At 35.5% G+C, this 27,853-nt stretch overlaps 4 protein-coding genes across 4 annotated transcripts in view; 2 read left to right on the top strand and 2 right to left on the bottom strand.

Moving 5' to 3' along the window:
• The window catches only part of LOC126968460 (dymeclin), a 32,738-nt gene extending 24,507 nt beyond the window's left edge, over nt 1-8,231 (bottom strand). Inside the window, exons 1-4 of the mRNA XM_050813509.1 lie at nt 8,015-8,231; nt 5,681-5,828; nt 3,862-4,008; nt 562-688 (exon numbers count right to left, since the gene is read on the bottom strand). Coding sequence (XP_050669466.1) covers nt 562-688; nt 3,862-4,008; nt 5,681-5,820 — 414 coding nt within the window. The 5' untranslated portion in view covers nt 5,821-5,828; nt 8,015-8,231. The remainder of the gene's footprint in view (nt 1-561; nt 689-3,861; nt 4,009-5,680; nt 5,829-8,014) is intronic.
• Nucleotides 8,232-17,504: 9,273 nt separating this feature from the next.
• LOC126968476 (uncharacterized) lies at nt 17,505-20,065 on the top strand. Its single transcript, XM_050813541.1, has 2 exons — nt 17,505-17,815; nt 18,838-20,065. The coding sequence occupies exons 1-2, from the start codon at nt 17,505-17,507 to the stop codon at nt 19,745-19,747; spliced, it is 1,221 nt and encodes a 406-aa protein (XP_050669498.1). The 3' UTR covers nt 19,748-20,065.
• On the bottom strand, nt 17,810-20,090 carry LOC126968504 (uncharacterized). The gene is made up of 2 exons (XM_050813582.1): nt 19,958-20,090; nt 17,810-18,726 (listed from the first exon to the last, which is right to left on the bottom strand). The coding sequence occupies exons 1-2, from the start codon at nt 20,088-20,090 to the stop codon at nt 18,080-18,082; spliced, it is 780 nt and encodes a 259-aa protein (XP_050669539.1). The 3' UTR covers nt 17,810-18,079.
• A 3,658-nt stretch (nt 20,091-23,748) lies between these two features.
• Nucleotides 23,749-25,338, top strand: LOC126968469 (sucrose-6-phosphate hydrolase-like). The gene has a single exon (XM_050813531.1). The coding sequence runs from the start codon at nt 23,770-23,772 to the stop codon at nt 25,237-25,239; it is 1,470 nt and encodes a 489-aa protein (XP_050669488.1). The 5' UTR covers nt 23,749-23,769; the 3' UTR covers nt 25,240-25,338.
• Nucleotides 25,339-27,853: the final 2,515 nt, after the last annotated feature.

Here is a 27,853-nt window from a genome sequence, read left to right as displayed (position 1 = left end):
TGACTTAATCATTTTGCTAAATAATTACATTTCAATTGCTAAAACAATGTGATTCTTATTCGCGTGCGAGCTTCTAATGAGTTTCTACAATAGACTTTGAACATTATTGCCACAGTACGAGGTGTTAATTTGAACGAATGATTTAATGTTTTCTGTATACGTTTATACGACCCCTATACCCCTATAGCCCAGTGGTTACTGAACCTGCCTACTGAGCTAGAGGTCCCGGGTTCGAATACCGGTAGGTGCAAACATTTATATAATGAATATGAATGTTTGTTTCCGAGTCATGGATATTTATAAGTATTTATATATGTTTAAGTAAGTATATTGTATTAAACATATCTTTTTCTTGTACCGATAGTACAGGCTATGCCTAGTTTGGTGTGTTTATTTATTTATATTTATATACAAATGCGCTCGGACATTTTCTGACGACCTTTTAATAGGCGACTCTCCTAATCGCCTAGTTGTTTACAATACACTTATGTATCTAGTGTATTATTTAAGATCTTCTGTTAAGAGATATAATATTATTATTGTTGATAATACATTACTCACAGAAGCCATTGTCGGTTGGGCATCCAAATGGTTACACAGCTCATAGTCGGCCACAATTTCCACCAGATACTTGGTGACCGTTCGTATTACGAACAGGGCGTTGTAGCAATGCCACGCCGCCATGACACTGGAACATAATATTACCTGTGTTAGGTACGTGCATAGACTTACAATATACTACCGTATAGACAAACAAAGCGTGCAAGAGAGAAGAACACCTGTAACGAAGATACAAAAAGATAATGGATAATAAAAATAAAATGGTTGTCCAGAGGTATAAAAAAATCATGTGCAACAAATAGAAAATTAAGGTATCAATATTATAAGAATAAAATACCTGCCAACAAAAACAAATTTACTAATTATTCAAAGATTCTCAACAAGTGTATAGACCTAGCCCAGAGAAGTAGTAACAACAAATATATACTTTACTCGAAAAATAAATGCAAAGCGTCGTGGAATGTGATTAAAAATAAAACTAACTCTAATGTAGGAAGTATCGATGAAATTAATTATGAAAATAAAATTATAAATAATCCAACTCAGATTGCTACTATTTTTAATAATTATTTTATAAATACAGTCATACAAACTCAAAGTCAGTAAAGTAAAAAATAAAAAACCTGCATATAAATTAAAACATAACAATTCAAATATTTTCTTAATGCCAACTGATGAAATGGAGATAAGAACCGTTATTAAGTCACTTAATAATTCAAATTCCACGGGCTGCGATGAAATAGCAACAAAGGTAATAAAGGAACTAGCTCCAGTCCTAGCCTACTTAATAAATCTATCTTTTGAAGAAGGTCCCATCAAATTTAAAAAAGTCAAAAGTAACACCTTTACTCAAAGCGGGAGATAAAAAGGATGTTAACAACTATCGACCAATCACACTCATTCCAGTTATCTCAAAAATTTTTGAAAAGATACTGCACAAGCGATTAACATCTTTTTTAACAAAACATAATATCATTTTGGAGGAACAAAATGGTTTCTAAAAAGGAAAATCAACAACTTTAGCGTGTTTTTCGCTAATAAAAGAAATATCGGAATGCATGGACACAAAAATTCCAGTAACATCAGTATTTTTTGATATGAGCAAAGCTTTTGACAATGTTTGTCATGAAAATCTATTACATAAATGCGCTCAATATGGTATTCGAGGTCTAGCAAATGAGTGGCTTAAAAGTTATCTTTCAAACCGCACTCAATACGTTAAAATGGCTAAATTAAATAATAAACAAGAAGTAATACCTTATCGATCAGAACTTAGACTTAAAACAAAAGGTGTACCACAAGGAAGTATATTGGGTCCACTTCTATTCATAATCTACATAAACGACTTACCTAGCATTACTACTTATAACTGTACTCTTTTTGCTGATAACATCTCTATTATAATTAAATGTAATAATGAATTGACATATGATATAGAAATTAATAAAACAATATAGGACACAATTGAATGGCTTACTGAAAATAACTTGACTGTAAATATAAAAAAAAAACAATGTATATGCAGTATTATAATAAGAATGGGAAAGGAAAAGATATTAATGTTAATTATCATAATGAGAATATTAAAGAAGCACAACTTGTAAATTTTCTTGGTATTACTTTAGACAGCAACTTGTGCTTCAAGTCACATGTTGACAAAATTAGCAAAAAAATTAACCAACATGTATTTGTTCTCAAACGCGTATCAAAAACAATAGGTGAAAAAACACCGCTAATGGCATATCATGCATTCGTGGTTTCAGCTTTAAGATATGGATTGGTCATATGGGGCAACTCGGTGAGCATAGGGCATTTATTTATTGGACAGAAGAAGTGTATCAGGGCGGTTTGTGGAGCCGGCCCCCAAGATTCTTGTCGACCGCTATTTAAAAAATTGAAAATTCTATCGCTGCCATGCCTATACCTTTATGAAATAAACCTATTTGTTCAAAAACATATGTGTGTTACAAAAGGTTTACGCGCTCTTTATGAAGGTACCCATGTCGTATCGTCCTGGAAACATCTCACAAGAAAGCAAATTCCACAGCTTGGTTGCACGTGGAAGAAAGTTCCTAGAAAACATCCGGATATACGGGATGATTCCGTAATTTGTGGCATGTCGTACGAAGGTGGAATTAGGGGCAGGAATCAAATTCAAAAACACTTTATTCATGTAGGTCACGGAAATGACACTTATGAATGTCTTGAATTGTGTTGAATTTACCGCTACTTCGTAAAGGATTGAGCTAATGAGAAGTAGCAAGAAACCCATTGCCACTCTTTTAAGTCAAGATTTACATTTTAATTGTTTTACAAATCATTTCAATTACAATATAATATGCAAATGTGACGCAACAATAATACTCAAATGTCAAAAACTGAAAGGCTTACACGAGTAAGTCAAAAAAAGAAAAAAAAGTAAATTAATGCTTATAAACACAAGAGTTATTGAGTATAGTAGATGCATCAATCCACACATACCGTAAATAAAAAGAAGCATTATGCGAGCATTTCATAAAATAAAATATATAATAACTTTAACTTTAAAGGAAATAATAATAATAAAAAACACATCAAGCAGACCTCCCGGTAACAAGATCTTCCAGCCACCACGAATAGCACCCGTTCACGAGCATGACGCATGGACCAGCCATCATATTTTAGGGAAGGGAACAACCCGCCCCACGTCGCCGCTCAGGTTAAATGTCTCTTCGGAATACTCCCCGTCATAAATGCAGTAGAAGACACGCAATGAAGCGATGTCCATACAAAGCCAAGTGATCAAGCAATTCACAGAGCAATTGTCTGCGTTGCACGCTGTCAAATGGTTCGAGTTTGTCAGCTCGAATGTTATGTATGTACAAAGCTATTGTAGAATGCACCTGCGCCGGTCACTCGAGTAATAAACGCCGTAAACGACAAACGGTAGGGTACGTCACAGTACCATTTTGAAGGAAATTTCCGTCATGAATAAGGACGATACAAGGGCACCTTTAAAAAAGCTCGTAAATGTTGTTTACACTCTTACCAATCGTCTGGTGCGGCAAAATAATGTTTTCGGTGGTGTGCCTTATGCTTCCCCGGGGCGTAAAAAGAATAGGGGAGTGCCAGGTTCAAGGGTGTCGTATGAGGCGACTAAGGGCTTTCTGAAGTGAGAGGGTCAACCTGCGATCTTATGATGTCAACATGTGCGGGCCAAACTTGTTAGGGGTTAATTACCACACTCGCACAGAATAACACGTGGTGATCCTTATAGTTGTTTTGTCCTCCTATTCCATAAAAAAAACAAAAGATACTCACTTGTCGGTATTAGGGGTAGCCAATAATTCTGTGGCTCTTGTTATGAAGACTTTCACCAATGATCCAAGATTGCCTGTCTGTGGATTGTTCTGTAGAATCTTCTCCAAGAAAGCTTCGGTACTGGCATCAAATAGCAATTGCTCATCACTAAAAAATTATAAAATACATTTTGGGATATATAGCAAAAAGGAGAGATAAATCTCTCAAAACACTTAGGGTTTTCTCACACTTACCGCAACCACACCGGCTAATGACGGCAAAATGTGGTAGTATGTGTAAACACACACACAAAATTTCATTATTTAATAATTAATTAATTAATATCATAATATTGGGTAGGTTTGAGAATTGGCTAACATCTATTTTATTTGTCCCAAATTTTTTTATTAATTAAAGTATATGGCAATACAACATTTGCTGGGTGAGCTAGTTATACCATTCATTTTAAATACAAAATATGTGCCCGACCACATGTTATGACTGTGGTATGTGTGAGAACATCCCTAAATGCGGCATACACATTTTTTTTATGAGAAAAGTGACTAAATGTGCATGACATTTACTGCTTGGTAAGTGATAATACACCCTGCCACTCAGCATCATTGTTGAATCTTAAATTTTGTATGGCATAAGTTGTTAAGTATCATTAGTCCTGTAATGGCACTAACTGTGATCTATGGCACCCTTCTAAACGAACCACAAAGAGCTGGAAAACTCCTGCTTCAAAACAGAAAACGGTGCTGTGAGTATCCACCTAGCCAGTATCCTTTGCAGTGAAGACTTTAATAAAGATTATAAGAGAGTAAGAATATGTGAGGTTCTATAATGTATATAGATAAGATATGATGGATTCAGTACTATTACAATCTACAATTTGCAAGAAGGATGCGACTTTATTTTTGGCTTCATTTGAGTTCAAGTTTATTATAGGGCAAGCCTGATTTGGAGCTTTATACAAGTAATGAAAAGCAATATCACTAAAGTGTCTTGCTCATTTTGTAAATTTTCTCACCACTTAAAAGTCTTACACATTTTAGCATCACAGCAAAACTTCCCAATCAAATAGCAGAATGACTTAGGTGTAGTATTTCCAGGTCTTAGTAACAACAGCCCCTTCAAACTATAATCTAAACATTTATTAATGCAAATTAAACCTTTCTGCCTCAACATATGACTCAATTGAAATTTAAAAACCTAATGAGCATGGTACATATTATGATTTCATGACTTATATACACTTCTCTCATTGAATTCATTGTCTTCGTTACAAAATAATACCAAAAATATTTTGTGATAATTTCTTGACTGAATATTCATAATTACTACAGAATGAAAAAAAAAATTGTGTCCTATAAGAGTAATTTCTACGATACTTAAAGGGAGTGTTTGCAAATACACAAGTTAACTTTACTTAATGGCTCTACTTAATTAACACAAATATGGCTATACTTTTATACATATATTTCTCTTGCAGTTTTTATGGCTAAGTAATATGTTATTTTTAAAGTAAAAACCAGCATGTCTGGGTTTAATTATAAAAATTTAATTTGCAAGCAAAATTTATGATGTGGGATTCGAACCGGAGACCTCTCAGGTTCTATTCGAGTGCTATTTCCAACTGAACCAACTGTTCAAGTATGCATGCAATTTTGGTTACATATTTAGTTTTTATGGCTGCTACATTTAATTTTGTACATATATTTCGTAGAAGATTTAAACTTAAATTTTTTTTATACGAAATTGGATTACTATTCATATATACTGATATGATCTAGACATTATAAATTGTATAAAATTAAAAAAAAATCTTCATACTCACACATTACTTGGCAGGGGAACATTGAAGGACAAGAACTTATTCCAGAATGGATCATTAGGACATATCACCTCATTTGAACAGAATTTCTCCACCACCTCATTGTTTGTTATATCTGAGAAACGAGTTATTGATATTCCCATTTTGACTTCTGTAAAAAAAATAATACAGTCAAAATCTGTTATAACGTCATCGAAGGGACTACTCATATTGAGTCGTAAAAACCGATAGTTGTAACAACCGGCGACAGGTATTAATAGGAAAGATAATATGTATATTCATGTAGGAAATTAAACTGCATTTTGTTTACTTCAATACAAATGTATAATATAAAAGAACAATATCATTTTTCCATCATTTTTGTATGCATAAAATCTGTAATTATAGTTTGTTTGAAACACTTCTGTGGTGCATACACATTTTGTAATTCACGTTGGATTTTAATCAGCGTATTGTCACAATTTCCCTGCATGTGGAACTCTTCATTAAAAAGAACAATCTTTCATAATACACTAACAGCATTGAGACCGTCAATCAAAGTTGGCACTGTAAATTGTTCTTCCGAGTCTTCCTGTTCATTTTCCTCTTGAACTTCATGTACAATATCATCCTCCGTAGCTGGTGCACAAATTGCAATAGACTGATCTACATCAATGAACTCGTCTGTTTCAGTAGTAGATAAAGCAGGTCGTAAATTTTGGGCTAATTGAGCCAAAGAAATATTGTCCTCTTCATCGTCGTCAATCACATCATCTGAGGTTCTTGTTATAAGACTTGTAAGATCTTTAAAACCTGCATGCCCAAAGCAGTTAGCTATAGTTTTTTGTGAAACTTTTTCCCATGCTTCGGATATCATCAAGATGGCATCAAGAACCATAAAGCTGTTCTGATTATTACTGTCAATGCTTTGTATTGACTGATATTGGTTTCTTAGATTTCCCAATAACTAAAAGCTTCCTTTTACAGGATCCTGTCATATTTGCTGCAACCATGATTGTTAGATTGTCTTGGACATTTTTCCTCCCGAACAATTCTCCTTTGAATTTTAAAGTCCTATCTGGTGTCATATTGTAAAAAAGTCCGGTTTCGTCTGCGTTATAATGTCTTCTGGACTGTAGCCTTCGCATAATGTAGGCCACATTCGTTTACAGCATCTTTGTCCACACTGGCAGCTTCACCACTCATTTTCCCGCCGACAATGCCATGTCGAGCCCAGAAACATTGAATCCAACTAGACGAGCAAACAAAATCTTCACCAAAACATTGAGCAAAATTGTTTGCTTCTTGTTGAAGAATTGGTCCATTTATTGGCACATTATTTGTCCTTTGATATTTAAACCACTTTAACAAAGCTTCCTCAATCTTCGTATGCCGCGTTGTTCTGGCTCGTTTCATTTTCAAAAAATTCTTGTCGTAAAGGATTTGAATTTTCTCCCTTTCTTTCCAAATGGTTGAAATTGTCGAGTGAGATACACCATATTCTTTTGCCAGGTCTTTGTTTGGAATTCCTTTCTCTAGCTTTGAAATAATATGCGGTTTTTCTTCGATACTGATTTGTTTTCTTATTTGCGACATGTTACAATTTTCACAGTTAACTCAACAATAATGTTTTGGTGCGTCTTGTGTAAAGATAAGTAATAAACTGACTTAAGAGATATGACGAAGCGGGCCTTGAGGCTACGGCATGCATGTGCTTTGTTTCTAAGATTTACAAAAGACCCTAAACTTTGTTTACTTTTACGATAATAGCCATTGACTATTATACTGTGCCAGATGTGGATACAGTTACCTATTCAAATTGTTTACAATACAGCTGAGCCGGTCGTTCTACAGATATAATTCTCCGAAAACATTAATCAAATGTGGTCGCTTAATGCGGTATGTCGTAGTAAACAATGTCGTAAAAACCAATGTTTTAGATAAGGCGGTCATATAACATTCAGCCAGGACCTTTGGTTTTGGTAAATTTAACCGGTATGTGGTTCTAAACGATATCGCCATAAACGGTTTTGAATGTATATTAAGTATTTTTTGCTCTCATAAAATTGTCAAAAAGAGAGTTATAAATATTTCTATATGGCATTCATAATAGAGAAAACAAAATCATACCCATGCATTTTACAATTTTGTAGGTAGTAATCGTATATTACATATTTATTTTTAATGATTCTTATGAGGCAATGAACGACCACCGATTCACAATCAATGTATGGCCCCTGAATTGCAGATTAGTAGTTATCTACAGGTAGTATAGCTATTAACACTAGCTCAGCATTCTGGGAATGTTATAATGTACTTTTTTAGTGAAATGTAAAAATATTTTTTTATTATTATTACCTGTATGACGACTGAATCAAACAAAAATACAGAAAAATCTGATATATATATTTGTTGCTCGCATAACCGGCTCAGGACAGTGTTTTTCTTCTGAAATAAATCTTCGAAGTAAACTTGAATTATCGAAATTCTAATATAATTTAGTTAATAAACAAATAAATTATTGATATTTCTATTTCGCCACGAATGACGATTGTTGATAAAAATAATGATTTCAATTTGACAATGACAACTGATTTATGACAAAACATGTTTAACAGTTCCTTTTTGTGATCCAAGAGAAGTGAAGTGTTTACATTGGAACAAGCTTTTACAAAGTGTTTGGAACTAAAAAAAATAACTCGATAACTTCTCGAGAACATAAAAATATCGCATCTACATTGCATCTATCATCATTTAACATCTTAATATTTATATTTTTATTATGGAAGATTACACGTCATTACATTACTTTTGTATTTTGTTGTTTGGTCGTTTTCATTGGTCGAGATCACGTCATAGAATCGTGCAGATTACCAGCAGTCATCTCATCGAAGCACAAGCATTGTCTCGTTCTCTAGAAGACCACAGTTATACTCAAGTAACCAGTCGTATGCTCCACAAACTCACAGATTGACGTCGACCAGCGTCGCTGATATCCTTCAATCTTAATGAATGAGGCACGCCATTGACTCTCGTCGTAAGTCAATTACGAGGTTCTAATTAAATGAAACATTTAGGTAACTATTGGACAAAATGTAAGCTTTGCTATTGGTGTGTAATTTCTTTGTTTATACAAAATTTCTATAATATGAATTGTAATTGGCTAATTCGTTTTAAAGATTTTGTTAAATATACATACTTATTCCTCATATTACTCAACAATCTTCAGCAGTAGTTTTACCCAGCAAACACGCTGACTCTATACTGGTGACCCGGAACAAGAACACCGAAGGAAGGAGGAACCCGAACAAGAACACCAAACCTCTGCGAGGCTACCCATTGAAGAACAGCTGTACCAGCTCTCCGTAACGAGGAATCCTTGCTCGACGCATCTCTGCTCAACGAACCTCTGTTCGATGAATACCTGCTCGTAGAATCTCTGCTCGATGAATATCTACCCGACGAAGAAATGGTACACAAAAACCAGGCTTAGCCTCTCCCAGCGACCACCACGACAGAAATTTCAAGCATTGCGCTATCGATGCGCATACCACCATTTTGGCGAGAAAATTTGCGACTACGGTATCACAGCTTTGAGGCCGACACCGATGACACAGATAGTGCTCGTCCCACTAGAAAGGCCGATATCGAACAAATCTCCGAAATCCTATTGAACATACCGAGAGATAAACAATATTCAGCCATCGTGTCTCATATCGGTGTATAAAAAATCCGACAGCCGCAAGTTCCGAAAGCTACTCGCCGAGATGGAGCTTGGAGACTAGAAGCCTACACAGCTACTGCGACGCATGCGTAACCTTGCGAGGGACAAGGTTACCGACACCACTCTCCGCATGATGTGGAGTAAGCTGGTGCCAGGTCACATCCGCTCCATGCTCGCCGTCAGCGAGTCATTCAGCGTGAAGTCCACTCTGGAGGAACTAGCATTGCTTGCCAACAAGATGATAGAGAAAATTCAGGAGGTAGCAGCTGTGTCTAGCACCAGCACCAGTTCCAGAGCCACAGACATCAAATCAAGTAGATCACACACAATCCCTAATTAACGAGTTAACAGAGCTATCATTAGAAGTCACCGGGCTCATAACATGCATCTCCTGACACCCTGCGAAGCACCAACACCACATCATCACATCATCGGTATCATCATCCTTCAAGCACAGCAAACGCCAAAATACACTTCTCAAAATTTTTATATCTTTGCGAATTTTGATTATTTGTTTTTATTACAACTTTGATAAAATTATTATGTTCATTTAATTAATTATTTAACGAACATATTTTTATTATATAGTTAACACTCATGCTGAGTATAAATAATCATCTGCACAGAGCCGCCCACAGGCAGCACTGGCAGGTTCGGCATGCGATGTTGGAGGTTCGGGTACTAATTCATGATTAGTCTGACTGCGATTATAAGCTCCTTTGCTATGCAAGCGCTTATATAACAGTTGGAGAGATGAGTGTGTGCAAAAACACACATACTACAAAATAGAGAATGAATTAAATTAGAGAATTATTGCTCTGTCTTCCAGGATGAAATATGCGAAATTTACGAACGCGGAACTATTGAAAGAATAGACATACTAGCTTAAAGATTTTTAGATAGATTAGATTAAAAACCATTAAGATTACATTACCTTAGATTTAAAAGCATTTAGAACATTAACTTGACATATATTGGCGATATAAACTGAAAACCATCGATATAAGTTGCCTCGAATCCCTATTTGTATCAATTTGTCAAGAAGAATAGAATGGTCAATTTTGTCAAATGCTTTCTTAAAGTCAGTGTATATGACATCTACTTGGGAAGGCTCAGACATATACTTTGACAGTGTTTCAGTGCATAGAAGCAAGTTTCGATATGGTTGATCTTCCTTACCTACCTTTTAGAGTTAAATACCTTATACCTACCATTTAGAGTTAAGCGACAGCTGGCTACTTTAGTAGCTTATAGTCTTAGTCCACAAACTACTTCCTCTGTAGTATTATTTAATAAACATGCCTCTATTGGGCAAAATTGTAAAATAAACGACATAAAAGCCCCTATTGGGGAATGTATTAGTACTAATGTACAAAAATATAACAATGAAGATTTTTCTTCAATTAATTTAAATTAAGTTATTTGACAAGGGAGGACAACTCTTGCAATATCATACAAAATAGGCAACATTCACCAAAAATAAATGTTACTGCTATAGATAATCATAATATAAAGCTCATAAATATTGTTCACCAGAATATACAATGTATCTCAAGTAAGGAATTAGAAATTGAACTGTTTTTGAGCTGCTGTAATATAGATATATTATGTATTACAGAACATTGGCGTAAGAGTCATCAGCTCCAGTTTAGTTTTAGAGAATATAAAGTAGTCAGTTCGTTTTGTAGAAGTAGGGCAATACATGGAGGTTCCCTAATTATTATTAATAATAGATTAAAATGTAAAAATAGAAGAGATATTGTTAATCTCTCTATAGAAAAACTAATTGAGATAGTTTGTATAGAACTAGAGCAATTTATTATTGTAAGTGTATACCGCCCCCCCACTGCATCATATGAACAATTCCAACATAGAATGGAGGAGGTACTATCAAAATTTTGCAAAACTAGCAAGTCAATTATAGTGTGTGGAGATTTTAATATAAACTTGCTTGAACCGTCGACCAATTGTACTAGCCTTAAAAATTTATTTCAAAGTTTTAATTTGTTCAATGTATTTTGGGAACCTACTAGAATCACTTCTACAACAGCAACCTGTTTAGATAATATTTTTACAGATGTTACTATTACTAGTAAACTCATAATTAATAATCTTCAGTCCGACCATAGTGGGCAACTTATAAACGTAAATAGAAGATTGGAAAATGTCAGACCAAAAAAGGTGACGATTATACCAGTTACGGGTAGCCGTCTTGAGAGGTTTAGAAATAATTTGGTAAATACAATACCATTTTTACACTGTGGCGAAACTGCTAATTTTCACTACAACTTAGTCTTCAATTCCTTCTGTGAGGAATTTGACAGGATTTTTACTCCAGTAACGGTGACAGTAAACAACAAACATAGTTTTAATGATTGGGCAACAATGGGTATCCACAAAAGTCGTAAACGCTTATATGACCTTTATTATGAGAAACATTACAATAATAGTGAAGACTTTAAAATATATGTAAAAAATACTCCAAGCTTTTTAAAATAGTTTGTCATGAAGCGAAATCACGTTTCATTGCAGATAAAATTAAAAACAGTAATAATAAAGTAAAAGCGACTTGGAGTGTAATTAACAATGAAACTGGTAGATCGAATTGCCGTAACACCTCTATCTGTTTAAATATTAATAATCGCGTTATAAATTCGGAAATAGATATAGCAAATGAATTTGATAAATACTTCTCCGAAATCCCGATTGTCACGACCAAATACCTTAACTCTTCGCCAAAAGCAGCATATGATATGCTTAAATTACACGTATATAGTATCTTCTACTGACTTCAAATTTAAGTATGTTACAGGTAGCGATATAATAAAAATCTTCAAATTAACTAACCTAAAAAATACAAAAGACCTATGGGGCCCTTCGACTAATATTGTTAAATACATACTTGACATTATAGCACCTGAATTAGCAATAATATTTAATGAATGCATAGATGAGGGTGTGTTCCCTGACCTCATGAAATACAGCAAAGTTATACCTTTGTTTAAATCGGGCAGTTCTTTTGACCCTGCTAATTTCAGACCTATTTCAGTGCTGCCTGTTTTTAGTAAAATTTTTGAAAAACTTTTGCTTCAACAGCTACAAATGCATTTTTGTAAATTAATGAACAAAAATCAGTTTGGTTTCACTAGGGGCTTATCAACAATTAATGCGGGTACTAGACTCATTGAGCACATCTTTGACGCCTGGGAAGAGTCACAGGATGAATTGGGCATTTTTTGTGATTTGCCAAAAGCATTTGACTGCGTCCACCATGAAACTTTACTCCTAAAACTAAAGCATTATGGAGTGAAAAATAGAGCCCTAAATCTGTTAAAATCAAAACACTTTTTAATTGCGTTGTACACTGTGACGGCCACAAAAATAACAAAACATAGAATTTACCATAAGTAGTGCCAGTGAACTCGCGTGGCGAGTCGATTCAATTTATATAGCAGTGCCGGCGACTCACCTGGTGAGTCCACCGGAAAATGTAGGCGGCATCTGAGAAGACATCATGAAAATCGTAGTGGTAATGAACGTGTTAAGAACTTTTTCTTCACTCATTCCTATACGGGAAATATCACTGAGCGAGTCATTGACAACTATTTTTAACCAACTTTAAAGAAGGAGGAGGTTCTCAAGTCGGTGTCATCCAAGATAGGTTTGTTACTACATATATAGTTATAGGTGAGATGTGCTTGAGTCGTGAGGAGGCGGGAGTGGGTCGCGGCGGAAGGATACCGATTCCAAAAATAACAATAATCGTAACTAGAATTAGATTAATTAATTGGATTGTATAAAAATACGCAATTATTTTTTATACTTTTTAGTGCAATTTTAGTGCAGTGTTATTGAAGTCGGTTGTTTTTTTGTTAAAATTTTTTTTCCGTCATAATAAATATGACGGAAACTGTGTTGTTGAGAAAGTTTGAATGAAAAAAATCTCCGAACATATTACAAATCTCCTCACCATTATTTTAGTATCGTCCCAATATGTAAATACAGCGGGGTAGTTGTTTGAACTCCTCTTCGACTTCACGTACGACCAGAATGACTTAGGATTTTTGTTTATATTCATTTCATTTTTTTAAATATATTCTTCAAAATTTCATGCTCCATTCTAACAGCACGATCTCTTAAAGTGACGTATGAATTAAAATTGGAAAGATTGCCATAATTTTTGATTTTTTTTGCGAAATATTTATTTTTCCTTTAAGATTTTGATAAGAGGTAATTTATACCACTGGGGACGGTATATGCTCGTCTCTTAATTTGTATAATGTATCATAAACAAAATTTACAGCTTTCTCAAAAGTTTTATTATTAATATGGTATATTCAGTATATACTAAGAGGTAATCTCCTAGGTTATACTGATACTTTAAATGTGGTACACTTTCTAATGAGTGTAGTTCAACAAATTCAGCATAATTGTTAATGTTATGGTGGGTATCCTCAGGCACTAGAGGGCTGGTTGACTGAGAGACGGAAACCACATTATTAGATAGTACAAGATTTAATATTTTATTATTTATGTTCAAAATTGAGTTATACTGTAAAATATTGCAAATAGAAACGTTGTCAATTAATTCAAATTGAGAGGTAACTTGTATGTTACATGCTTGATATGAACAACCGTCCTCAGATAGTTTACATTCTAATTTAAAGTCCCCTAATACATTTGATGAGAATGTCGATGTCTGTACTGTGAAAGAGTTCCTTAAATGATTACACATATGTGCATTTTGTAGGTCACCCGCGGCTTACGATGTTGTAGAGATATAGTTACCTATAGATCTGCAGAAGAATTCCAGTCATCCTTTATTTCAGTAGCATGCTCCAGACGCACTGCAATTAGAACTCCGACCCTAGTGTATGCTCCGTCGCACGGTATTCGCGATCTCGCCTCCAAACAACATAGTTATCATTTAATAATTCGTTACTATGAATTCTTTCGTTTAACCAAGTCTCAGTAATACAGATAACATCAAAGTCGCATGTCGCAAACATAAGTATGCATGTAGTAGATATATAAGTAGCAATGAAGAAAAATGTCAGTTGTTAGCTGTAAGTCTGTATGAGAAAATAAGTAAATGTTAAAAATAGTTAGATGTAAGCGATAAAAAATAAATATAACTGAATAAATTGTTATCCCACCCACAACCCCTACAGTTTAATGTTAGGGAGAAAGTAGCGTCTCAGTTACTACTGACTGACCTTACTTGACTTACCAATATTGTTCCACAGTCAAAGTCAGGGCCGAGGAGTACCTCGGTTGCCAGGGTTGGTAAGCCTGGGGGCGATAGAGGGGCGGCTGGTAAGAGCTTCGTCGGATTCTGATCACACGTGCCGGATTACTCACAAAGTTGATTTTTTTATTTTATTACATGTTTAATAATAAAACACAGAAATTTTGTGATCAATATTCGTAGATAATTAACGTTATCTAGATTAACACTTCAGGAGCCAATTATTATTATCAGTAGTGAGTGTTTCCTATGAATTTTGTACATTTTATCTTTCGATACTTTCATTTCATATTTTATTGTTTAAAATTTAAAACCAAGATGAAACGATCGAACGAGCAGTCAAAATTAATCAGTCGTTTTTATTTTAAAACACTTGTCAATCGTCACTTAAGTTTTTACCATCGCCGAAAGTACGTGTTCCAAATAAGCTTACGTAATAAGTGTTGTACTATTATCCAAAAATTAAGAATAACATTTAGGTGAAGTTAACATCGAAGGTAGTGCGTGCAGCCGCAACCAATGCTGATGTATCTCCTGCTTCCACTTTAATTTGACACCGTTAATAAAAATATCAATAGTTCTTCAGCAATGCTTCAGCAAACTTCTAAATTCAATTTAAATACAACAATAATAATTCTAATTGGTAGAAAAGGAAGAACTAATAATAAGGATATTGCTAATTATTTCAAATTGCTTAGCAACTTAGATAATGTAAATAAAATAATTTTGTTTGGGTTACCATTCAGTCAGAGCTTGCCAGAACAAGAAAATAATCATAGACATAAGTTAAATTTATATATGCATACCTTGACATGTCGTCATGGTCTTTTCCATTTTATGGACACCAATAAGTTTATTGGAAAGTATTTTTTATTGACTAAAGAAAATTATTATCTTTCTAAATATGGCATTCGACAATTAGCACATGCGCTAAATTATTATTTTATTAACTTATCCTGTTCGGTGAACAGACAGACACCTGCTTCTATTGAGCAGGTTAGTAGTACCTTTGGTATTAAAACTGTGGAATATTTTCCAAACCATTTAAACTAGTTTATAAGACAACTGAGAACAACTCCGGCAGAAATTTGAAATCTAATACAAAAAAAAAATAATAACTTGAATATAAAGCATAGCACACCCGTATTAGATAAATTTAATAATAAAAATTTTATTAACCTGGTGCACCAAAATATTCAGGGCTTGTCTGGGAAACACTTGGAAATTGAGTTGTTTTTAAATAATAATGATATTGATGTACTTTGTTTAACAGAACATTGGTTAAAAAGTCATCAGCTTATGTTTAATTTTGGCAAGCACCAGGTTGCTAGTTCGTTCAACAGACAAAATGCAATACACGGAGGCTCTCTAATACTGATTCATAACAGTTTAAAATATAAAGAACGTTCTGATATTGTGAGCCTGTCAGTTGAACAAACTATTGAGATAGCCTGTATAGAGCTTGAGCAGCTTGTTGTAATGAGTGTATACAGACCACCAGCTGCATTATATGACATTTTTGAAAAAATTATGGATGAAGTTTTATTGAAAATTAGTAATAAAAATATTCTTGTTTGTGGAGATTTTAATGTCAATTTATTAGTTGAAGCCGGCCTGAGCACTAAGCTAATATCCCTATTTCGATGCTATAATCTAGTAACTAGAATTACAGTGACTACATCAACCTGTCTTGATAATATATTTACCAATATTGTTCCACAGTCAAAGTCAATTATAAATAAATTAGAATCAGACCACTGTGGCCTACTAACCACTTTTAATTTTAATTATAGTAAACCTAAGTACAGTGTTAAATATGTACCTGTGAACACTAGTCGCCTAAATAATTTTAGATCAAATACTTTAATGAAGTAACCTAATTTAAATTATTATGAGGACCCAAATGAACTATATGATTCTGTTATTGATGTTATCAATAATGTTATATTTAAGCCAAAGTATATACAGAAAAATAATTCATTGTCTTTCAGTGATTGGGCAACGGTGGGAATTCATATTAGCAGGAGGAAATTATACTCACTTTATGAGGAAAAATTGTATAATCACTCAGAAAGATTTGCTAACTATGTAAAAAATTATTCAAAGATATTTAAACGCTCATGTACCTTAGCAAAATCAATGTATATAAGTAATAAAATTAAAAATAGTTCAGATAAAATAAAATCAAGATGGCAAGTAATAAACAGTGAGACTGGAAGAAACAAACCTCGCAACTTAAATTTTAGTTTAAAAATAAATGATAAAATCTTGGATACAGACCAAGATGTTGCGGATGCTTTTGAAAGATTTTTTGCTGATATTCCAGTTTCCATCACCAAGGCCCTAAAGTCATCTGCCACTCTTGCTGAATCTATAATTATGTCTAATGTAAATGAATGTAAAATAGAGTTCAAATTCACTCATGTTACTTACAATGATGTAATGAAAGCCTTTAAATCAGTAGAATTGAAAAAGGTTGCTGATCTTGATGGCTTATCCGTTAAAATAATTCACTCCATAGCTGATTGTATTGCTCCATACATGGTTGTCATATTTAACTTATGTGTTGACAATGGTGTGTTTCCTGATTTGATGAAACAGAGTAAGGGTCCGTTCACACAGACCGGCTCGGAGAGCATCGGCCTGCTTTTTTCTTTTCACACAGACCGGGTCGTATACGCTTGGAATTGGCCGGAGCGGAGCCGCCAACTATTTCACATCGACCGGCTGGAAGAGATCTGAAAGCGGGTGCGGTTGGATGTGCTCGGAGCCGGTCGGATGCGCTCGGAGTCGGGTGGATACACTACAAAGGCAGTGCCAGTATTCCGCGCAGTCTAAGTTTTGTTTTCGGTGTGTTAACGTGTGCTTTTCGAAACATGGATTTAGATAGCTCCGACGAAGAAATATATTTGTTAGCAAGATTACTTGAAATAGAACATAGGAAACGTAAGCGCAAGCGGAAACAAATATGGGTAAAACATATTTGGAAAAACAGACTAATCCATGGGGAGTTTCACACCATTTTCGAGGAATTGAAGAGAGATAGCCTAAAATTTTATGAGTATTATCGTATGGAATATTGGCAATTTTTGAAATTGACAGATTTGTTAAGAGTACATATAACAAAAAAGACTACAAATTATCGTTGCACCATTACAGCCGAAGAAAGGTTAACGGTAACTTTAAGGTAAATAAAAAACAATTATTTATACTAATCATGTTATTTAGATCACAAAATCACAGCCCTCCATTTATTAAGCATTGTTTACGTTAATGAAATGTAAATTACTTATACTAATCATGTTAAATAACACAAACATCTAAATAGATCACAAAATCACAGCCCTCCATTTATTAAGCATTATTTACGTTAATGAAATGTAATTAAATAGTACAGATTTGTGTGTGTTTAATTATTATTATTATAATTATTATTGTTTTTGATTGTTTATTATTTTGTATTTTGTGTGCTGGTATTGTACCCGTAAGTAGTCTGATCTGGATAGTTTTGAGGAATATAGGTTTCGTTTGACACTAGGTAAGTAGATTGATTAGTCGATGGCGGTGAATTTATAGACAAAGAATAATTCAAATCTGTACTATTTTCATACAGACTTAATTCAGCTTCATTAACAATGTTAAACACGCGCCTTTTAATTCGTGCTTGGACTTCTTTTGGGAATGTTTCCACTGTATCTGACATAGACAAAAAAAAATTACGTAATGCCTTGTCACGGGGTGTAGTATTTCTTTTTTCTTCAAGATACTCTTCGAAAACCGTAGCAACATCTTTGCTTAAGCGTGGTCTCTTTTTCGAGCCAGAAGTACTTGCAAGCGATTCAACTTCAGAATGGTCAGAACGTTTAGATGATGTCGATGGTGGTGGTATTGGTGTGCCAGGCTCTGAATCATCCGATGAGAATGTTACATTAGATATTTGGTTTCGATTGCGAAAAAATGGTATTATAAAAGAAAGTTCTTTTTCAAATTTTATCAATTTGGACGTAGTTGCACCATCGCCACTCTTGCCTTTTCGGTTATAATAGGCTTTTCTGAAGTTATCTCGCAGTTTCTTCCAACGATCCTGGCACTGCGTCACTGGAAAGAACAGAAATGAAAAATTAATAACATAACTCTTTTTTATTTTATAGTTCGTTTTGGTACGGCAGTCTTATATTTCTATTTTGTGTGTTTGTTTTATTTTTACAGATTCCTCATCACTGGTTGCAGTTTCAAAAACTTGTCATTTAATTTTCGAATGGGAATTTCTACAGTTCATTCAATTATTCATGAGACAATCAGAGTAATTTGTGATGTTTTGATGCCCATAGTTATGCAGATGCCAGATGAAGAAATGTGGGAAAAGGTTTCACGTGATTTCTTTAATATTTGGAATTTTCCTAACTGTTTGGGCGCTATAGACGGAAAGCATGTCAATATACAGGCACCAGATAATAGTGGAAGCTTATACTATAATTATAAAAACTTTTTCAGTACAGTGTTACTAGCTGTGGTCGACGCGAAATACAGTTTTTTAATTGTTGATGTCGGATCATATGGTAAAAATAGCGACGGCGGAATTTTACAGAATTCAAAATTTTGGAAAAAACTCAACACCAATAAGTTAAAGCTGCCCCCAAATAAACCTCTACCTAGTACCACTGAAAGCTTACCACATGTTTTTATAGGAGACGAGGCATTTCCTTTGAGCAATAATATATTGCGGCCGTATCCAAGAGAACAAGCAAGAACAGAATTATCAAAAAAAGTATTTAATCTGCGTTTAAGCAGGGCAAGAAAAGTCGTAGAATGTGCATTTGGAATGCTAACTCAAAGATTTGAAATTTATCAAAAACGAATGAAAATTCAGCCGAAGTACTGTGATTTAATTATATTAGCAACTACATGTTTACATAATTTTTTAATAGAAAATCGGACGCCAGGACAAGAGAATGAATTTCACAGCAATATAAATTTATTAACAGCAATAACAGACAATAATAATGAAAACAGTTCTAATAGCGACGCAGTTCTAACCACAAGGAATAAATTTAAGGATTATTTTTCATCAAGTGGTGCTTTAGATTGGCAAGATCAAGTGGCTACGCGAGTTTCTTAAGTTATATTTAATAAAAATTGTCTACTACATAAGTATATTCTAACGATCAGATACTCAAACGAGTTTTTAAAGTAAGGGCGCATTTAAACTCATGTTATTCCTATTTTGACTTTGAATCTAACACGTCGCAGCACGAGTTTAAGAAGCCCTTGCTTTAAAATTCGTTTGAGTATCTGGGGGTAGGTGTAAAACAATGAAAACCTTACTTACCACTTATTCCGAGACATTTGCTAATTTCCTCCCATGCATTGTCTTTCATTATCCGATCGCTATATGATGGCTTGGTTATGTCAAATAAACACTCATATTTTGACACGAGTATTATTAATTTTTCATCATTCATCTTTTCGTACAAGTACGCACAACTATTACGTTCAAATGTTGCTATCAAAATGGCAGTCGGCGCGGCCGCAGCGGGCACGCAATCGGAGCCCATCGGCTGCGCGAGCGAGAAAGAGCACGCAAGCGGAGCCGGTCGGCTCCTTTTATTACTTCACACGAAGCGCGTTCAGGCATTTTTAATGACAAAAAAGGTGCAAATGCAAAAATAAACTTTACTACAATCACTCAAAACACTGTTTCCAACGTGATAAAAATCTGCTCTCCTCTCCGAGCCGGTCTGTGTGAACGGACCCTAAAGTTATTCCATTATTCAAAGCCGGTAGTTCTTCTAACCCCACAAATTTTAGACCAATATCTATTCTACCGACGCTAAGTAAAATATTTGAAAAGCTTATTTTACAACAATTGCTTAATCATTTTTATGGTAACAATTTAATGAGAACTAAACAATTTGGTTTTTCAAGGGGTCGCTCAACAACAGATGCTGGTGGTGAGCTTATTCAGCAAATTTTTGAAGCCTGGGATAATTGTCAGGATGCCGTTGGTATTTTCTGTGATTTATCCAAGGCATTTGACTGTGTTCATCATGAAATCTTAATCAGGAAACAACATCTTTTATGGTATCAAGGGAGAAGCACTTGGCCTTCTGAAGTCTTATTTGGGCAACAGGTTTCAGATGGTTGAAGTGAACAGTAAGAGGTCAGCTGGATGTCCCATTACCATGGGCGTTCCACAGGGTTCGATTCTTAGGCCATTCCTATTCCTTGTATATATAAATGATTTACCATACTTTGTACAAAATAAACATGAGATAGTATTGTTTGCAGATGATACTTCTTTACTTTTGAAACTACATAGACAGCATACTGCTTTTGATGACGTGAACAATGCTATCTCCAAAGTAGTGGAATGGTTCACTACGAATAATCTCCTTCTTAATGAAAAAAAAACCAAATGTATTAAATTTTCCCTGCCTAATGTTAGACAGGTTGACACAAATATTGTAGTAAAAGACGATGAGTTGAAACCTGTAGATACAACCGTATTTTTAGGGATTACCTTAGATACCAAACTTCAGTGGGGTCCTCATATTATGAATTTGGCGAAAAAGCTTAGTTCTGCAGCATACGCAGTTAAAAAAATTCGGCAACCTACGGATGAAAATACCGCGAGGTTGGTCTACTTCAGCTATTTTCAAAGTTGATGACATACGGTATTTTACTTTGGGGACATGCTGCCGATGTTAACACCATTTTCACACTGCAGAAGCGAGCTATTCGTGCCATCTATAAATTAGGACCAAGAGTGTCACTAAGGGAAAAATTTAAGGAAATAAAAGTTTTGACTTTGACTTCGCAATACATATATGAAAACCTTGTTTATGTAAAAAAAATATAAATTCGTTTAAAAAAATTAGTGACACTCATAATGTCAATACTAGAAATAGGGATAGGCTTGCTGTTCATGTAAGTCGACTCCGAAAAGTCACAACTTCATTCAGAGGTCTGTGTATACGTTTTTATAATAAGGTCCCTATTGACATTCAGAACTTACCTTTAAATGAATATAAATCAGTGCTAAAGAAAAAGTTGTATACAAAAGGGTACTATAAAATATCTGAATATCTGGATCTAAAGAACCCTTGGGACTGAGCTGCTGGGCTGTTACATGTCTGTCTTAGTTTGATAAATGTCATTATAGTTATATAATTTAAATATTAATATTGTTTCTGTTTTTTAATAAATTTTAATAATCATTATCATGAGTTACATATAATTTGAAACAAAATTGTAAGTAGAGGCATTTAGTAAGTATTGCATAATATGTAGATGAACTTGAATTGTTTTGTTATTCGGTAGATTTCTCGTGGCAGGTATCGTCATGCTCGCTTAAATGCCTTTGCTTGTGGCGGCGGCGTGGGGCAGGTCGTTATCTTCCCTAAAATATGGTCGAGGGAGGCGATGGCTGGTCCATGCGTCATGCTCGTGAACGGGTGCTACTCGTGGGGGCTGGATGATCTTGTTACCGGGAGGTCTGCTTGATGTGTTTTTTATTATTACTATTTCCTTTAAAGTTAAAGTTATTATATATTTTATTTTATGAAATGCTCACATAATGCCTCTATTTATTTACGGTATGTGTGGATTGATGCATCTACTATACTCAATAACTCTTGTGTTTATAAGCATTAATTTACTTTTTTTTCTTTTTTTGACTTACTCATGTAAGCCTTTCAGTTTTTGACTTTTGGGTATTTTTGTTGCGTCACTTTGCATATATTGTAATTGAAATGATTTGTAAAACAACTAAAATGTAAATCTTGACTTAAAAGAGTGGCAATGAGTTTCTTGCTACTTCTTCTCATTAGCTCAACCCTTTACGAAGTAGCGGTAAATTCAATAAGAAACAATATTTATAAATTTTTTTTTGACATTCATAAGTGTCATTTTTGTGACCTACATGAATAAAGTGTTTTTGAATTTGAATTTGAATGCTATAGATGGCGGCACGTAAGTCTAGCGCTGACCGGTATTGCGCAGAAGTCAAAAGTAAGGTATCTAGGGGGGCTAGAGGGATGAAGGGCGAGCTTCCGTGGTGCCGATTGGCTCGCCAGGCGTATTCCGTCCCCCGTACCGATACGGCACCCCGGGCACTTCCAGTGTACAGTCACGTTCTGAATTGTGTTGTTATTTATTTTGTTGTTTATTGTTAAGTTTGAGTTGGTCTGCTCACACATTACACATCAATTTTCCATTGTTGAGATTTTTTGACGACTCTGGCACGTAATTGTACTTTGTATAGAAGTACTTAACACTTTAAAATAATATATTTTTCAAAGTATATTTGCGATCGCAACAGTACCTACTCATACGCAGCTATCCTCCACATTTGGCTCTGCGCTAGATTTGTCATTACATTAAAATAATGTCATTAATATTATTTTACTATTAATTAATTTAAGTTATATTTGTAAACCGTGCGCGACAATACCCATGCGCAGCTATCCCTCTACGTTTTTTTCAGCGCTAGACTGACGTGCCGCCACTTATCTCAGCGTCCAGCACCTGCATTATCATAACCGTGCATACGTTTTCCATCCTTCTCTAAGCGTTAACTAGCTAAGACCAGGGGCAATTTCACTCAAAACAAAATTATAAAAAAATAGGACTTGAACTTACACTTTAATTGCATTCAGTGAAACGCGGTTGCGCTCTTGTCACTTTGTGATAAGATCTCTGAAATTTCTGAAAACTCAAATTGCGAAACCTTACATTTCCGTTCACAAGTTTGTAAAATGGACCGAACAAATTCTGCTATAGCGTGAGGGCCACCTAAAATGTGATTATCTACGGGGGGTTGATTTGAACAAGTACTCATTAATCACAGCTGTTATTATTTATTACATCAATAACATCAGGTACGCAGGTAGAATCACGTGTACTTGCAGCCAGTGATGAATGTTTCTCTCTTTGATATAATGTTAATATTTAAATAACGTTATAATATAACTCTCCAATACAACTCTCTTGAACTAAATCTCAAGTACATAATTAATAACTCTTCAAATAATACTTAAGTACATGTTATCGTAACTCATAAGGGTTTACGTGATTGGTCACTATGGATTTGTTATATAAATTCAGAGTAAAAAGCACCGTGACATAGTCTACGATCGCAAAATGACGGGGCTTCCACACCTGGTTCTCTTTACTTTTTTTTATGCCGCAGTATTGTCAGAGTCTGTGAATAGTCTCGAAGATGCCAAGGATGAGCTCGCCGCTTATATCGAAAATAAAAAACTGGAAATAAACTCGAGGTACCGGCTCCTGTACCACGTGATGCCTCCGGTGGGTTGGATGAATGATCCTAACGGGTTTTCGTATTACAAAGGCAAGTTCCATCTGTTCTATCAATACTATCCCTATGACAGCGTGTGGGGACCGATGCACTGGGGGCACTCGGCGAGCCCAGACTTGGTGCACTGGATGGATCTGCCCACGGCCCTTATCCCGGAAGAGGAGCAGTGCTTCTCTGGCAGCGCAGTCGCCGATGGGGATGTAATGACTTTAATTTACACCGCACACATGCCAACTTCTGCAGATCCCTTCTACAATGAGAGTCAATATCTGGCATTTAGTGATGATGGAGTAGACTTTCACAAGTACGACGGCAATCCAGTCCTTCCAGCGGCACCGAACGGTTCCCCCGATTTCCGAGACCCAAAAGCATGGAGGTATGGAGACCATTGGTATGCAGTCGTTGGGAGCAAAACATTGGACCAGAAGGGAAGAGTCCTTCTTTACAAATCGAAAGACCTTCTAAGCTGGGAATTGCTGTCTGTATTGGGAGAATCGAAGGGAGATATGGGTTATATGTGGGAATGTCCAGATTTTTTCGAATTGGGAGGCAAGTTTGTGTTGCTGATGTCTCCACAAGGAATGGCACCAAAGGGTGATCGATACAAGAACACCTTCCAAACTGGCTACATCATTGGCAACTTCGACTATACTACCAACGAATTCACTCCAGAAACAGAATTTCAAGAGATGGATTTTGGGCACGATTTCTACGCAGCTCAGACGATTGAACACAATGGTATCCGTTACGTGGTTGCTTGGTTCAGCATGTGGGAGGTACCGCACGTGGAGGATGCCGACGGCTGGTCGGGTGCCATGACTATTGTGAGAGAGCTGCACCTAGCGGACAAGCGAATCCTCATGAAACCGGTTGCGGAGATGGAACGGCTGAGACAGCACGTCGTACTGAACGAGAAGCTAAGACGTAAGCAGGCGAGACTACTTCCAAAAGCTTCTGAACTTATAATTAACGGGAACCTTCTTCTGAAATTTGAGATGCTTTTGGAGGGCACAAACGGTGGAGGTAAGGTCTGGATACGATGGGATCCCAGAACCCGTAAAATAAGCGTGGACAGAGGATCAGGCGATGTCAGACAAGTAGAGTGGTCACCTATTGGTGCTCGCACGTTGCGATTATTCCTGGACACAAGCAGCCTGGAGCTCTTCTGCGGCGAAGGCGAGGTCGTGTTCAGTAGCAGGGTATATCCACTAGGTGGATGGAGGCTTACGAACCTGAGTTGGCAGTCGTTAAATATTAGGGCTTATCAATTGGCGAGAAGTGTTCCCAACTAGATTTTTGAATTTATATAGTCTTACCCAGTACCAGGGAAACCAAATATTCACGAAGCCACTTTACTATACTTATTACATTATTAGATAAAACCAAACTGATACGCTGTGTATTTTTATTTTGAACTAACAACTACAAATGGTTGACTTAGGGTCCAGTTCATCAACTACAAAAATGACCTATTCATAATACGAGAGCGGCACTGAAAATTTCGGGAATCAAGGAAGTGACACAACATTACTATTTAAAAATGTATTTATTGCTTTTCGAAGTATTCTCCGCGAAATTTGGCACATTTTTCCATACGATGGAACCAATCATTGAAGCAACCATTCCATTCGGAAGTTGGAGTCTCCAAAATGGCCGTTTTGTAGGCGTCCACAGCTTCTTCGGGTGATGAAAGCTCTCACCACGCAATTTATTCTTTAGTTTAGGGAAAGTATAGAAATCATTAGGGCTTAGGTCGGGGCTGTACGGCGGATGGTCTAGTAATTCTATGTTTTCTTGCTCTAAAAACTCTTTTGTTCTGTGCGCGGTGTGAGAACTCGCAATGTCGTGATGAAGGATGATGCGGCGGTTGCAGTTCTCTTTACGGAGTTCAGAAACGACCTGTGGCAAACAAATGCTAGCATACCATTCTGCATTAACCGTTCTTTGTCCCTCAAGAGGAATAGTCGCAACATGGCCGGTTTTGGAGACGAACGTGGCCACTATTTTTTTTTGCAACACTCCGTGAACGAACAATTTTTGTTGGCTTTAACTCATTTTCGAACACCCAAACTCGTGACTGGTTTTTTGTTTCGGGTTCGTACGCGTATATCCAGGATTCGTCACCTGATACGATTTTGTATACAGCATTTGAGGATACTGCGTGGAATCTTTCGAGAGTTCTGATGCACCAAGTAACGCGAACCGCTTTTTGCTCTTCACAGAGCAAATGCGGTATTCATCGGGAAAACAATTTTTTTACAACTAATTGTTCATGCAAGATTATTTATATTTGACTCATGCCAATGTCTAAAGTTGACTGAATTTCGCGCTATATCACATGTCGATCTTCCTCAATCAGCTTACTCACAGCATCAACGTTTTCTTTGGTGACTGCAGTTTTTGGACGACCTTGACGGGGATCATCACTGAGCTTGACGCGTCCACGTTAAAATTCAGCAAACCAGCGATAAATTGCGGTTTTGGATGGGGCTTTATCACCAAATGCAGAAATCATCCGGTCAATACACTGTTTTTGTGTTAAACCACTTCGAAAGTCATAATAAATCATCGCTTTAGAATTTTCTCGAGTCAATTCCATTTTTTCAACGACTAAACAAGTTTGACAAGACCTTGTGACAAGACCGAGATTCTTTTTAAATAAATAAATGGTCTTCAATTTTTAAAACCAAGGAGTTTTCAATTAAAAAGATTTAAATATGACAGGAACAGTGGAAATATCCCATTCCCGATACTTTTAGTGTAGCCTATGTATAGAACGTCTTTGGCTACAACATATAATCGTTGATTACGTAACCGGTCTGTTGACAGCTTACAATTGTTAAAACCACGTGTTCTTCGTGTTCATCGCGTATTTTTATCTAACATTTTAGTAACCCAGCATTTTTGAATGAATGAGTTACAAATGACCGAATGGTGTAGCATTACTGTATAAAGATGACACTATATTCAGTTGTAATTGCTTTTTACCAAATTACATTAAAAAATGGAAGGGTAATATATTAATGCTGCAAAATGTATAGTGCTCATCTCGTCGGAGTTATATCCATAGCGTGAACAGCTTTTAATTTAGCAACTTTTCTTGTGTCGATGTGAATTGTTTTATTATTATTGTTGCCAAAGAAATAAGTAAACAATCATTGCATGATAACTATGTCTTTGCGTTCATTCCTTTGAAATTCCTGTTGGAGCACTAAATGCTACTTTTTTTGTTTAAATACGTCTTAACCCAAACTTTAAGAGTTTTTTTTAAAAAAGCTCTCTCCAGTGCCATCACTTCCACTCAAAAAACAACGTAATGCATCAGCGTTATTATCAGCTCTGTCCATTTTATTAGTGATCATATTATAGTCTCTTTTTTGATGTGCATTAAATTTGGGGATCATAATTTGAAGATCAGTCTGCTCTTCTTATACTGAATTGAATCTCTGAACGCCATTCATAGCGTGTGCAGCTTCATCATATCAGATTTAGATACGGTTGCGAAAGATGTTGATTGTTGCCATCGAATTGTTGTCGTAAGATCGTACCGTACAGGGGAATACAGAGTAGAGACTGGAAGACGTGCCACGTCACCAATTATAATATGATAATGATAAAAAACTGTTGTTTAATGAAAAATAAAACATTTTATTATTGAAACAAAGTAAAAGAACAGTTTTCTTGACATAAATCAGTAATACATAAAAATTCGACTTAAAGAAAATGTTTGCGGCTACTAAACAATTGAGACAAATTTCCTCACGATATTTCAGGCCACGAAGTTCTTTTTAAAATGAAAAAATAAAATTTTTCTTTTTTTTGTCATTCTTTCGAGGACAAATGCACATCGAGCTTACTTTAATAATTTGGCGGGGGCTTCACTCGCTGTAACTTCTTTGGATGTTT

This window comes from Leptidea sinapis, chromosome 15 (genome assembly GCF_905404315.1).
Source record: "Leptidea sinapis chromosome 15, ilLepSina1.1, whole genome shotgun sequence".
NCBI lineage: Eukaryota > Metazoa > Arthropoda > Insecta > Lepidoptera > Pieridae > Leptidea > Leptidea sinapis.
Note: the sequence above shows the minus strand (reverse complement) of the source record. Positions and strands in the feature narration are given on the sequence as shown.